This window comes from Fringilla coelebs (genome assembly GCF_963513975.1).
Source record: "Fringilla coelebs genome assembly, chromosome: 11".
NCBI lineage: Eukaryota > Metazoa > Chordata > Aves > Passeriformes > Fringillidae > Fringilla > Fringilla coelebs.
The window spans coordinates 19,705,328-19,717,794 of NC_140037.1; the positions used below are offsets into that span (position 1 = coordinate 19,705,328).

A 12,467-nucleotide genomic window follows, 5' to 3' on the forward strand; every position below is an offset into this window, starting at 1 on the left:
CGCCCGCCCGCCGCGGGGCCCCGCGCCGCCGGCCGCCCCCGGGCCCCGGCCCCCCGCGGGCCGCCCCAGAAACTTCCCCCAAAGTTCCCGCAGGCCGCAGGACCACAACATGGCCGCCTCGGCCCCGAGGCCTGCGAGAGCGCGGCCGCCGCCGCCTCCCGGCCCTGCGGTACCTGTTGGAAAGGGCCGTGGCCCGGCCGTGGCCTCGGCCGGCGGAGGGAGGGGGCTGCGGCCTTTGTCCGGCCCGGCCCCGAGCGGGGTGAGCAGGCGGGTTAAGTGCCCTGGGATTGTCTGAGCGCTTCGGGCTCTGGCTGGCCTCTTGGGGTCTTGCACCTCGGCTGAAGCTGTTGAGGTTGGCTCCGGAGCGGGGCCTGCGAGCCTGAGGTTGCTCACAAGGTGAAGTCTGAGATTTCGGTGTGGATTAAGGAAAATCAGCTCTCGTTTCAATTATAGCTGCAATGTCTGCCAGTGCCTCCACCACCTATTTTGTGTATTTCCAAAGGGAAAGCACAAGGTGTATTAGTACCATCTTCAGGACTTAGCGCTTTGCACTAAGACGTGAAGCAGCAGCTGCTGCTCTGAGGTGTCACGGTTCCTGCCCAAAGCCAGGACAACCCTTTCTAAAAGCTACATTAAACTTGATTCTGCCATCTTCCTAGAAAGCCACTTCCTTCACCCAACTGGCCTTAATCATCCCCCAAAGTTTTCCCCAGCATCTAAACTGTACATTGGTTGTGAATTTCAGCTTCTTTGTGCCATGCCCAGCAGATCCAAAGAATGATTAATGAGCATCAAATTCCAATAACATTTTACAGACTGTGTTGTTTCACATAATATCATCATTTTCTCCCTAAAACTTTATAGACTAAACAAATTCTTGTAGGCCTCGTGATCTTACAAGCCTTATTTTCTAAACCTTTTGTCATTCTTAGGCTCCTCTGGACTCCACAGTCCTGCCCAGGTCTGTATCCAGTAATCAGGTTAATTAGGTAACAGATCTGAGTGTGGCATTTGCAGAGTCAGCAACAGCATCACCATGTTGGTTCAGACTCCTCCTGATCCCCTGTAATCCCCGGATCCCTTTCAGTGCTGCTCCCTGAACAGCTGTTCCCCCGTTCTTGACAAATTCATGGTGACTTTTTGATTTGTCACTTTTTACGTCACCTCCCTCTCCAAGGGCCGAGATGTCAATAGTTTATTATCTTCCTGCACTTTGCAGTTAAGCTGAGCAATTTTCCGTCCATGGAGCCACCCCTCTCCCCCTTTCTCCAGTCAATGTTGATCCATCAATGCCATGATTATTTTGTTAAAACACACCAATTATTTAAGGATGGCTCTGACTGGCCTCCTGAATCATGGGAAATGCATTTTCCAGCCTCAGTGTAACCATGTAACCAAGTACAATCATGCCTCCTTCGAGTTCTCCTGGCTTAATCAAGATTTTAAATAGTGTTCCAGTAGTTTTCTCCATCTTCTGAATTGAACAGGCTTGAAACACATTTCAAGAGCTTTTGGTCTCAGAGTTCTCCATTACCATCAAGGTTTGTGCTTGACTTGCCTCAGAAGGTTTCTCCTGTCTCCCTGCAGTTACTCTTTCATCCTTTTTATATTCTGGAAGAAGTTTTGGTGGAAGAGAAATGGGAATTTATTGAAGGGTCTGTGAACATTTTCTGAACAACTTGAATGACCAACAGTTTGGATCAAAATGTATAAGTGAAGCACAGATTTAAAATTCACAATTGATTTTTACATTATATTTGCTATGCCTTTTTTTTCACCTTTACATTTTATTAAAGACTTTTATTTAAAAAAAGAAAATTCATTAAACCACAAACTGACCTAAATAATGACTAGTGAGAAGATTATTTCCCTCTAAAGAGACAAGATAAGCTGCTGTGAGATGCTGCTATGCTGCAAGTATAAATGGCTGTAACTATGCAGAAAATTACAGACCTGGTTGCAGCCAAGAGATAAGTTTATTCTGGAGCAATAGTTTGTAACATGTGATTTTTTTTGATGTTTTTGCCCAAACTGGCATTTTTTATTCAGTACAAAATCCCCTAAAACTGAATTTATGAACCATCTCAAAGCAACAAATCAGAAATTAATCTCCTTTTTGTGTGCCACTGTTTCAATGATCAAAATTCCATGCTAAAATTTGAAATCTCCTTCTATAAGGAGTCACTGACTCCAGAGGTAAAACCATCCAGTCAGAAACATGGGCCTACATCAAACCAAAAGTGACCAGCAAAGGATGGTCAGTCTGAGCAGCCCACACTGAACTTACAGAGTGATGCTCAATACTGAGGAGTGGTTTGAAAATTTGGAATGTCCTGCAGAGGAGGAGGGCCTGCTCCTGCTATCAGAGATCTGTAGTACTTCAGGGATGTTTTCCAGGACAACCTTCTTGAGCTGAAGTAGATCAGGAATTCCTGAATAAAGGCAGAAGAGACCGAAGTCACTCTTGGGTGATTGACTTCTCACCTTCCTGGAACAGGCAATCAGATACATGTTCCTTTCTCATTTCTTTGTGCTAAAATTCATGGGGGTTGGAATGCTGGAGATTCCTTTCCACATATTTTGCTCTCAGCCTGGTTCATTTAATTGTGCAACAACCCCACAGCCATGATTTCAGAGGAAGGGAAATTAGGATTCTGTGTGTGTCGTAGTGATGGTACATATGACCAGTAATATTAATACATATTTTTGTGGCAAAATACCACAAAACACATTTTTGTGTCCTGTATCTGGTGTTTGAAGTGTCCTTCTGCCTTATTTTATATAACTTTTGGGATGAGTGGATTATTGATCTACAGAACAGGTTTGTGCTTGGTTAATTTTATAGTTTGTCCTGGGTGATTCTGTGGTTTGTCCTGGATAAAAATTGATTTATGTGTCAAATTCAGTATTGATTGCAATAAAACATTTAGAGCTTATTAATTTGGGAAGATGAGGATGAGGAATTTAGGATTCTCATTGAGTCTGTTTATTTGTACTTCAGTAAAACCTTTGGCTTAGCTACAGCTTCTTACCCAGTCCCTGAGAGTGAAGGGGGTGACTGCATGCTCCAGAATTGTATTACACAAAACACAGCTAACAGGATACAAGAATGACTTCAGGGAGCTTCAAACATCTATCCCAAAGCAGGAGCTCACACTGGAGTTGTCTGGACTCCCTTGATAGCAAACAGAAAAATGCTGGCACCTCTGGGAGCTGGTGCACTCCATTCTAGGACAGATGTTCAATCAGGCATTCTAAACCAGAAAATGTATTTTCTCATCTAACACAAAGGAGATTATTCACAGATTTGGTGATAAAAAATAAATAGAAATGTCTATTTCCACTTAAAACACACTGGCACAGGTTGCCCAGAGAGGTTGTGGACTCCCCATCCCTGGGAGTGTCCAAGGCCAGCTTGGACAGGGCTTGGAGCACCCTGGGAATAGTGGAAGGTGTCCCTGCCCATGGCAGGGGATGGAACTGGATGAGCTTGAAGGTCTCTTTTAACCCAAACCATCCTGAGATTCTATTAGATACCAGGTTTTCAGCCCAAATAACAGGAACAGTTGTTCTGTTAATGCTGTTTTAGGACACTTTGCTCAACTGGGCCTTCAAGGATGGCTGCCCTGGAAGGCAGAACACACAACCCCAAAATCTGCCAACAGCCTGGTCTGGCCCTGGCTTCCTGTGACCCAGGACTGGGCTGGACAGAACACATATGTGCTCTGAACACTAAATCCTGCCTTTCTCAAACTCATCCTGTGAGAAACCTGCAGTTCCCACTGGCTGTGAGCTTGGAGCCAGATGGAAGGACGGAAATGGGGCTGCAAATCAGTGTCTGCTGCCTGCCATAAGGTGTGGGGGGTTTTTACATACTTGGAGATGGCCCCTTGCCTTCACAGTTTTGGACTTTGCAGAGGCCTTGGGATCTCCTAGGACTGAGTTGGCTCTGGTCAAAGGTTCTGCTCACAGACTTGCTCGCCCCCAAATTCTCTGGGAATCTTCAAATGGCTTCTGGGAAGACTTCTAGTAAAATAAGTTCAAAATCAGTGCTAAGGGTAGGATGGTTTGTGAAACTTTGCTGAGCTTTCTTGGTCACAACCCTCTCAGTTCTGAGTCTCCCTGGGAATGGATTGTAGAAGCTGGGAGCACCAGCCATGTCCTGAGGCTGTGTGTGGAAGCAGTTTTACCCATCCAGGGGTGCAGGGAGGGCCATCTGGCAATGGTTAGGTTGTTGTTATTCGCTGTGTCCATTGATTCTACCCCAACTCGAGACAGATCCTCAGGCGAGCTCGTGAGTTCCTGTCTGGGAACTCCCCACCCTCCTCCTCCTCCACAAACACAAGCAAAGAATTCACTGGGGTTTTGTGCTCCAATTTTGTCTTTTCTGCATGTTCCTGTTAGCCCTCCATGGCAGACTGGTATTACAATTCATCTTTGAGGCCTCCCACTCCTGCCAAGACTGAAAAATGACTTATTATGGGTTTGAAGTTCTTATAAGTTGTTTGTCAAACTTTGTTTTTACACAGTTATCTATATGTTGTGCTTCACAGAATCACAGAATCCCAGGAATGGACCTTAAAGCTCATCTCATTCCACCCCCTGCCATAGCAGCGACACCTTCCACTATCCCAGGCTGCTCCAAGCCCTGTCCAACCTGGCCTTGGACACTTTCAGGGATGGGGCAGCCACAGCTTCTCTGGGAACCTGTGCCAGGGCCTCACAACCCTTACAGGGCACAATTTCTTTCTAGTACCCAATCTAGATTACTCTCTGTCAGTGGGAAGCTATTACTCCCTGGATGTTTCTGTAGTCTTGCAGCTGTAGTATTCCCTTCCATGTACATCCCTTGGGTACTCCAGGGTAACTCAGTGCCCTTCGGGAGCAGGCACAGCACTTGCCAGAGCCCAGGCTGGCTGCTGGCTCAGGCCTGGGAGGGTGGATGGCCAGTGTGGAGCACATGGAAAAGCAGGGATTAAACACTAAGCAAGGAGTTGTTTGTGGCCAGCCCCACTCTGGATGGGAGATTGTCTTCAGAACAGGGAAGTGGTGGAGTCACCATCCCTGAAAGGGCTCAGAATTGTGTAGATGTGACACTCAGGGAAATGGGTTAGTGGTGGCCTTGGCAGTGCTGCTGAACGGTAGGATACACGGTCTCGGAAAGCTTTTCCGACTTAAGTGATTCCCTGGCTCTTTGAAAACGCTGCTCACCCCACCCGCCAAAGCACCAATGCGGACGTCTCCTCCAGGCCTCCAGCGTGTCACAGAGCCCCAGGCAACTCCCTCCTCCTTTTCTTCCTCCACCTCCTTTTCTTCCTCCACCTCTTCCTCCTCCTCCTGCTCCTCTCGGGCCGAGTGGAGCGGGCCGGGCGCTGGCCGCGGTCCCGCCGAGCGCCAGCAGGGGGCGCGCCCTGGCAGCCAGCACGGGGCTGGGTCTGGGGGGCTGAGCCGGGCCTGGGGAGGCTGAGCCGAGTCTGTGAGTGCTGAGCGGGACTGCGGTTTTAAGGTAGCTGCACTGTAATGTCACTCACTCCTGCCCCTGCTCAGGTGAGACCAGCACTCAGAGTCCCCTCTCTGTGCCTGTGAGTGACCTCCTCCGCTGTGTGCCTGCCACAATTACACGTAAATCAAGGAAACCCGGCCTTGCTGAGTTTCCAGATGAGGAAGATCTCTTGGACTTCCCCACCTGCTCCCACAAAGTCTTTGGAGCATGGGAGCAGTTTCCACCTCCCATGGCAAGGGATGCAGCAGGGCATGGCTGTGAGTCACAGTTTGCCCTTTGGCTCCAGTTACTGCCAGGCTGGGACCAGGAATGAAGGATGGATTTCTGATTTCCTGTTCAGAGTGCTGAGCTGGCGTCCCCTGCCCATCACACCTTCTCCATTTCACACAGATCCAGATCATCTCCTCTGGCACAGGCATGGTCCGAGAGCAGACCCTGGCACAGCCTCATGTTACTCTCAGGTGGATTGTGGATTAATTCCTCTCAGTGGTTACAAAGCAGCTGTGGAGCATGTGGAGCTTGTTCTTCCTGACCTTTTGGACGAGAGGGAATTTGCAGATGATTACTGCTGTATCCTTCATTGTGAGATTCTCCTACAGTTCTTTTTTAAAACAGCTTAATTTGCCAGCACTAGGAAGGCTCCATCCTTGCCTGTGCTCTAAGCAAAAAGCGAGGGGATCCATCCCCATCAGTTTTACTGTGAAATCCCAGGATGACTCTGGCATGGCCAATCCCTTGGGCTCCCCTTTGGTCATTTTGCTTTAGGTTTTGGTCTACATTGAGAACAATATTTCACAGCTTTCCAAGTGTTTAACAGTGAGAACAAAAACAACACCGTGAATTTTACAGGAGTAGCGTGGGAATAGAAAACATCACACTTCCCCATCAATAAAGTAGAAAATTTACTTTTATGAGTCAAGAAAACCAGGTTGTGTCAACAATACCTGATTTGGTATTGCTCTTAACTTAATAAATCTTATCTCATGAAGATAAAATGCCTCCTAGAGAGCACTTTTGAGAGTAATGATGATAGCAGCGTTTTTAGGAGGCAGGAGGATGAGGTGCAGCTCGCTCCAGGTGAATCTCACCTCTGAGGAGCTGATTCCAATTCTCCAAGGAGAGGAGAGCTGGCAGCCAGCCAGGGATGTGACAGGGGAGCCCAAAGTTCAAGTGACCCTCCCTCTCCCATTCTCCACCTGCACTTTTTCCTTCTTTCTGATAAGCTGGGGTTTCTCCCTTGTGCGCTCCTTGCCATGAATCAGGTTACACGCTGGAGCCAACAGGAATTCCCAGGGTGTTTCTCAAGCAGCTGGGAAGGGGCTGCACAAACACAACTGAAGAAACATTCCTTTACGAAATTTAATCTCCTGGACTTAAGTCAGTTTGTTTTAAACAGATTGAAAAGTACACCATTTATTTTATTAAATTCTGAAATTCCTTGAACCAGGGAATTTTTATGGCGTACCATCATCCTCAATCAATTTTGGTTTATTGCTTTTTCAAACATGCTTAAAACTCATGACTGCTTCAAAGATTCAGATAAGTATCAGAAGTAATATCAAATTGAGGCATGTCCTCATCAAAACAGTTTTCTTTCCTTTACTATTAGCAAATTAATAAAGCAAATATAGATTACTCAATTCAATACTTTTTAATTAAATGTGTTCTTAAAATATTTTTTTTTGTTAGAAAAATTAATAATTTGAAACAAAGCTTGTTTGGAAAACTGATTTCAGAAATACCTCCTTGTTTTTTGCCGAGAGCAGAACAAACATCTCGCTTTCATCTTAGCTTGTAGGTGTAAAATTGCAGCTTCCTGTGCTTATCACTGTACATATTTTCCATTTGTTGTGAACCTGCTATCGGAACAGATAATAAAATATATATGAGGTAATAGTTGGAGTACCAGAGGCAAGTGGGAGACAGGTGCTGGATATAAATTTCCTTCAATAACATGTCACCATGACTATAACCATTAAAAATGTGGGGGATTTGATGGCTTTTTTTTTTTTTTTGTGCATGGAAGATACTTTACAATAACCACAGGAATGTGAAGAACTCCACTGGATGCTACCTGTCCTTTGGCAATGGGCTGGCACATCACCTGCGCAGTACCTTCCACGCTGGAATAGATTTTAAAGGGAAATTCTTAATTCTAAACATCATTTCCCAGGAACAGCCACCCACCTCCGACTTCTTGTGCCCCAGACCGGGGTGTGCGGCCAAGGCACGGGGCTGGCGCTGCGGCCGCTGCCCTCGCACGGCGGGCGGGCGGGAGCGGGGCCGGGCCATGGCAGCTGGAGGGCAGCCGGTAACGACGGAGCCCAGAACGGGGCCATCGGTCCCGGGGACCCGGCCGTGAGGGGAGCGGCCATGAGGGGACCCGGCCGTGAGGGAAGACGCCATGAGGGGACCTAGTGCTGAGGGGAACCAGCACTGAGGGGAACCAGCCGCTACCATGGCGAACCCCCACGCTTGGCTCCCTCCCTCTCTGTCTCCCGCCCTGGTGTCCCCCGGTTCCCCCCGCCGCTCTCACCCCCGCCCTGACGCGGCCCGAGCCCCCGCGTCCCCTCAGCGCGGCCGCGCCGCCATGGCTCCCCCGCCTCACTCCCCCGCACGTCTCGCGCAGCTCGTCGAGAAGGCTCCTCCTCTCCCCTTTCTTTCTTCTTCTTTTTTTTTCCCCTTTCCTTTTTTACTATTTATTTATTTAATTAATTTTTAAAAAACCATTTTCCGCCCTTCCGGACTCGGGCGGTGGCAGCTGCGGAGCGAGGCGGGGCGAGCGCTCCCGCCGCCTCCCCGTGCCCGCCCTCCCTCCTGAGCCCCAGCCCGCGCCCGAGCCGCCCTCACACACCCACCGCCCGCCCGGCTCTGCATCCCGCCGCTCCCAGCATGGTCATCAAGGTCTACATCGCCTCTTCCTCCGGCTCCACGGCGGTAAGAGGCGCCCGGGGGAAACTTGTGCCGGGCGGGGGATGCGGGGGGCGGCCGGGCAGTGTGGGGAAAGGCCGGGGCAGCCGCGGTCCCCTCACGGCGCCCGGCGCTGTGCGAGCGGTGCTGCGGCTGCTGCCGACGGAAAGCGACATTTCCTCGGTGATCCCGCACCCCTCGCCCTGTGCTGGGAAGGCAGAGCCACCACTATTTGGGTGGTTTTTTTTTTTTTTTTTTTTTTGTTCTTGAAGTTCAATTCTGAATGTGTCGTCCGTCGTTTGGTTTTGACGAGTTTATTCCTCGTTGATTGTGGCAGGCGTGTGTGGCCGCTGTCCCAGTAGCCTCTGGTTCTTTCCCTGTTGGGAATACTGGATTTCGCTTTTCATGGCCCCAGTGTGTTATAGGCAGAGCTCGGACTGTGTTTTTCAAAAGGAAAATAAAGAGATACACAGAAATAGCGGGATTTGTGCCCAGATTCAGGTGCAGCTCTATGTTCTCAGGATCATCTGGTTTCTCTTTGATCCATGTGGGGGATGCTCCGAGGCTGAAATCCGGAGGATTTCGTTGTACTTGGTATGGATGTACTGGAGAACTACAAAATGCCAGGGACTCAGAAAATGCCAGCTATTGCAGTTAATGATCAGTGACTTTTACTGCGAGGAGATAAAGAGTCTGAGCTGTGGCTGTATGATGACCTTTTCCTGTCACTGTTCGTGCTTCAGGTCCCTAAACTTTGGGAGGACAGTGATGTACAGAAGATAAAAACAAGCCCTCACTGCATTCTCCTTCTTTGCTTGAGTGCAGCCACTGGTCTGTGGGCTTCAGCAGGTCAAATACCAGTTGGTAAGCTTGGGGTGACGGGCTGCAGATGGCACAGGAGCCTGTGCCTCAGGTGTCCCTGCTGTCCCTCCCTTCCGGATCATTTTTAGTAAACTGGATGCCAGCGCTGACAGTGCTGGTGCTGGTGGTGAAAAGCAGAGGAATATTTCATGCTAACCGAGGAGGGTCTTGAAATCCTGAGTAGTTCATTCATAAAAGGGATCCAAAGGGATTTCTGCTGGATTCGTACAGAATGATCATCTGGAAGGAAAGCAGCAGATTGGAAAAGTAATCCTTTCTTTCTAATGCAGCTGTTAATAGGTTTCAAGTTGACTGCTTCAGTTGCTATAGATTTTTATCAGCGCCCTCTTCATGGCACCTATTGATTTCTGTCTGTCTGGTGATACTGAGCTCCAGGGGTGCAAGCACAGCTCTCAATTCCAATTGTGTTTTTATGGTTTTAAATTAAGTTTTTAATTATTAGCTTAGTGTTTTCTACAGTGCTGCCTGGTCCATGTGTGGGTTGTACATGTTACAAAGCTCCAGTCTGACTAACTGCTGCCTTTCAGGCTCCTTTGTGCATCCCTGCCTGTGGAATTTTGAATGTAGCGTTGGTGTAGTCTGTTTTTTGGGGAATTCAAGTGTAATGTGCACATGATTGCCAGTTTTATGACGTGTATATTTATATATATATATACACACATGCACATACACTCATGCCTGTGTCTAAAGCTGGAGCAGCTCAAGGGATCTTGTGGTAATGAGCAAGACTTGCACATTCTTAGATTCCTGCGTACACCAAGGGTGTTTCTGTTGGCAGGACCAGCCCAGCACCTCACTGGGTGATGTTTTCTTTCCAGTATAAGAATTTTAATCGATGTTTCAACCTAAAGTAAGACAGAGAGGCACCTCTTTGGAGGGAATGGGAATGAGTTGTTTCTGTGGCTCTTAAAACCGTTGGTGAGACAGGCTTTGCTTGGAGGACCAGAGAAGCCTTTCTGGGTGCTGAATTTGAAGTAACCCACTCCAGGAATGGAAAATCCACATCAGAGAAGATTGCTACAGAGAGATGGAACAGAGACAAGGCTGTTTGCAGCGAAGTGACTGAACTGGGTAACATCAGCCTGGGAAGGGCTCTCACTCCTGCTAAGTCGTCTTTGTACTGTAGTGACACCCAGCACTGTGTTATTTTGGGTTTTAAAAGGCTAATTTGCCTGAGTAGAAGCAAACCAGAAATAAGTATCAATTTCCTCCTTCCTGCCCCATTTCTGTAAGCTGAAGAAGCTTTTGAGAGACTGGAAAGTGTCTCCCACTGAATGGAAAAGGGTTGAGGTTACTTCACACCTCACGCCCTGGGGCTGTGAGTCTTGGAGGGTACCCAAATTTTGTGGTCTATTACTGGAAAAGTCCTGCTTTGCTATATGGTGTAATTTGCCACATCACAGTGTATAAAATGTTTCCCCAAGGCACTGTTCTCTATAATGTTTATATTCAGTATGATGTATCTGTGAGGAAAAAACCACTTTGTGAAGCTCATGTCTAAGCAAAGACATTTTATGAGTGTGTTTCAAGGGATTTCTGGAAAGTATGATGATTGACATCTTGTCTGGGTCTGGCCTCCTACTTGAATTTTACTCCATATTGTGATAGTTCCAGCACCAGTTTCCTGCAGTGTTAGGAAGTCTTGCTTGGGAAGTGGCCCCTTGTGGCCCCATCTTCCTCACCGTGGATGCTGTGCTGGGGAGCTGTGGGCTGGGCATGGATGCACGGGGACTGTAAGGAGGAAGATGACACCCACATGGGAATGGGGTGTCATGGAGAATCTGGAGCTGCTGTCAGGAGCCTTCCTGCATGGCAGACAGTGGAAGTGTGCAGTGTTCCTCAGCCTGGGACAGTGGTGGAGGCTGCGGACAGAAATGAGGTGCAAATGCTGCATTCGGAAATGCCAGAGCGTTGCAGGAACAGGGACTATGCTGCCTATGAGAGGGGTTTCACTGCAACTTCCCATTCAAATCCTTCAGGAGGTGAAAGGAAGAGAAGCCCAAGTGTCATTAAACTCTTGCTTTTGGTAGAAAAGGATACAAGGAGGGAGGAAGCTGAGTGGCACAAATCCTGTGTGTGATTTTCTCCACTGGATTTTGGTATTTTGCTGATTTTGGGGCAAGAGATGGCCCAGCACCAGAATCCCTTTCTTCCTGAAGGCAGCTGGATTGCCCATTTTATTGATCTCATGTGGAAGGGAACCAGCTGCTTAAATTCTTCTTGGTCTTATGAGTGTGCATTTGTTGCCAACAACTGCACAGAAGACTGTGTCTGTGGAACTGAAGTGCCAGCACTGGATGTGGTGGGCTGAGCTCTGCCCTGTGCCATTCCCAGTGCTGTGGGTTTTGAAAACTGCCACATCAAATGTCTGGTGTCCAGATGCTCCGTGGAGCCAATTGCTTCATCTTTGTGATCTATATCCACATTTCCATCTCTCCCAGCTCTGTCCTCCTCCCTTGCTTTGATGGCTGTGTGAGTGGTTTTCTTTCCTTGCCTCCTACTGCGACTACAGACATGGCAGAAAGAGATGATCTCCAGAGTCAGAGTCCTGTATTACACAGATCTGCTGCTGTTTATGGATCGTTTTAGAGAGGAAAGGAAATTCTAATTTATTTTTCATTCACAAAGTTAAAGATGTGGGGGGTTCATATTTTTCTTGTATTGTCTTCTTGCTTGGGAAAGGATCTAGTCTTCTCCCAGGAAGTGAAGATGAAAGTGGTCCATGGTCTGGAGAACATTTGCTTGCAATTACTCTTCTCTTTTCCCAGTAAGACACCAGAGATTTTGCTGGTGCTACTGGAGACATATAACCAGTGTCAAGGGCTTCCTGGAGCATTCCAGGGGAGAAGAGCTCTGGAGAGGAGCTGTTAGAAATGATGAGAGCATGTGTAACCACCAGCTCTTGTCCCTGTTCAACAGCTCAGTGCTTTGGGAGGGCTGGTGAGGCTGCTTCATCTTTCTGAAGTTTGAATCCCAGGGAGGTAATACATGGAGAGTTGGAGATTGTATAAAAAAATTATATTTTGCATTTATATCCCCCAAGGGCCTTTTCTCTCAGATGGTCACAATAGCAGAGTCTGTGTGCTTTGTGTTTGTGTTGTTTGGCTGCTGTGAGGTTTCGTGGAGTCAGAGAATTGTTCAGGTTGGGAAAGGCCTCAAAGCTCATCGAGTC

At 48.0% G+C, this 12,467-nt stretch overlaps 1 protein-coding gene across 1 annotated transcript in view; it reads left to right on the top strand.

The window, feature by feature from the left end:
- The first annotated feature begins 7,344 nt into the window (after positions 1-7,344).
- The window catches only part of SH3BGRL (SH3 domain binding glutamate rich protein like), a 30,634-nt gene continuing 25,511 nt past the window's right edge, over positions 7,345-12,467 (top strand). The window contains exon 1 of the mRNA XM_084212783.1: positions 7,345-8,440. Within this exon, the coding sequence (XP_084068909.1) occupies positions 8,396-8,440 (45 nt within the window). The 5' untranslated portion in view covers positions 7,345-8,395. The remainder of the gene's footprint in view (positions 8,441-12,467) is intronic.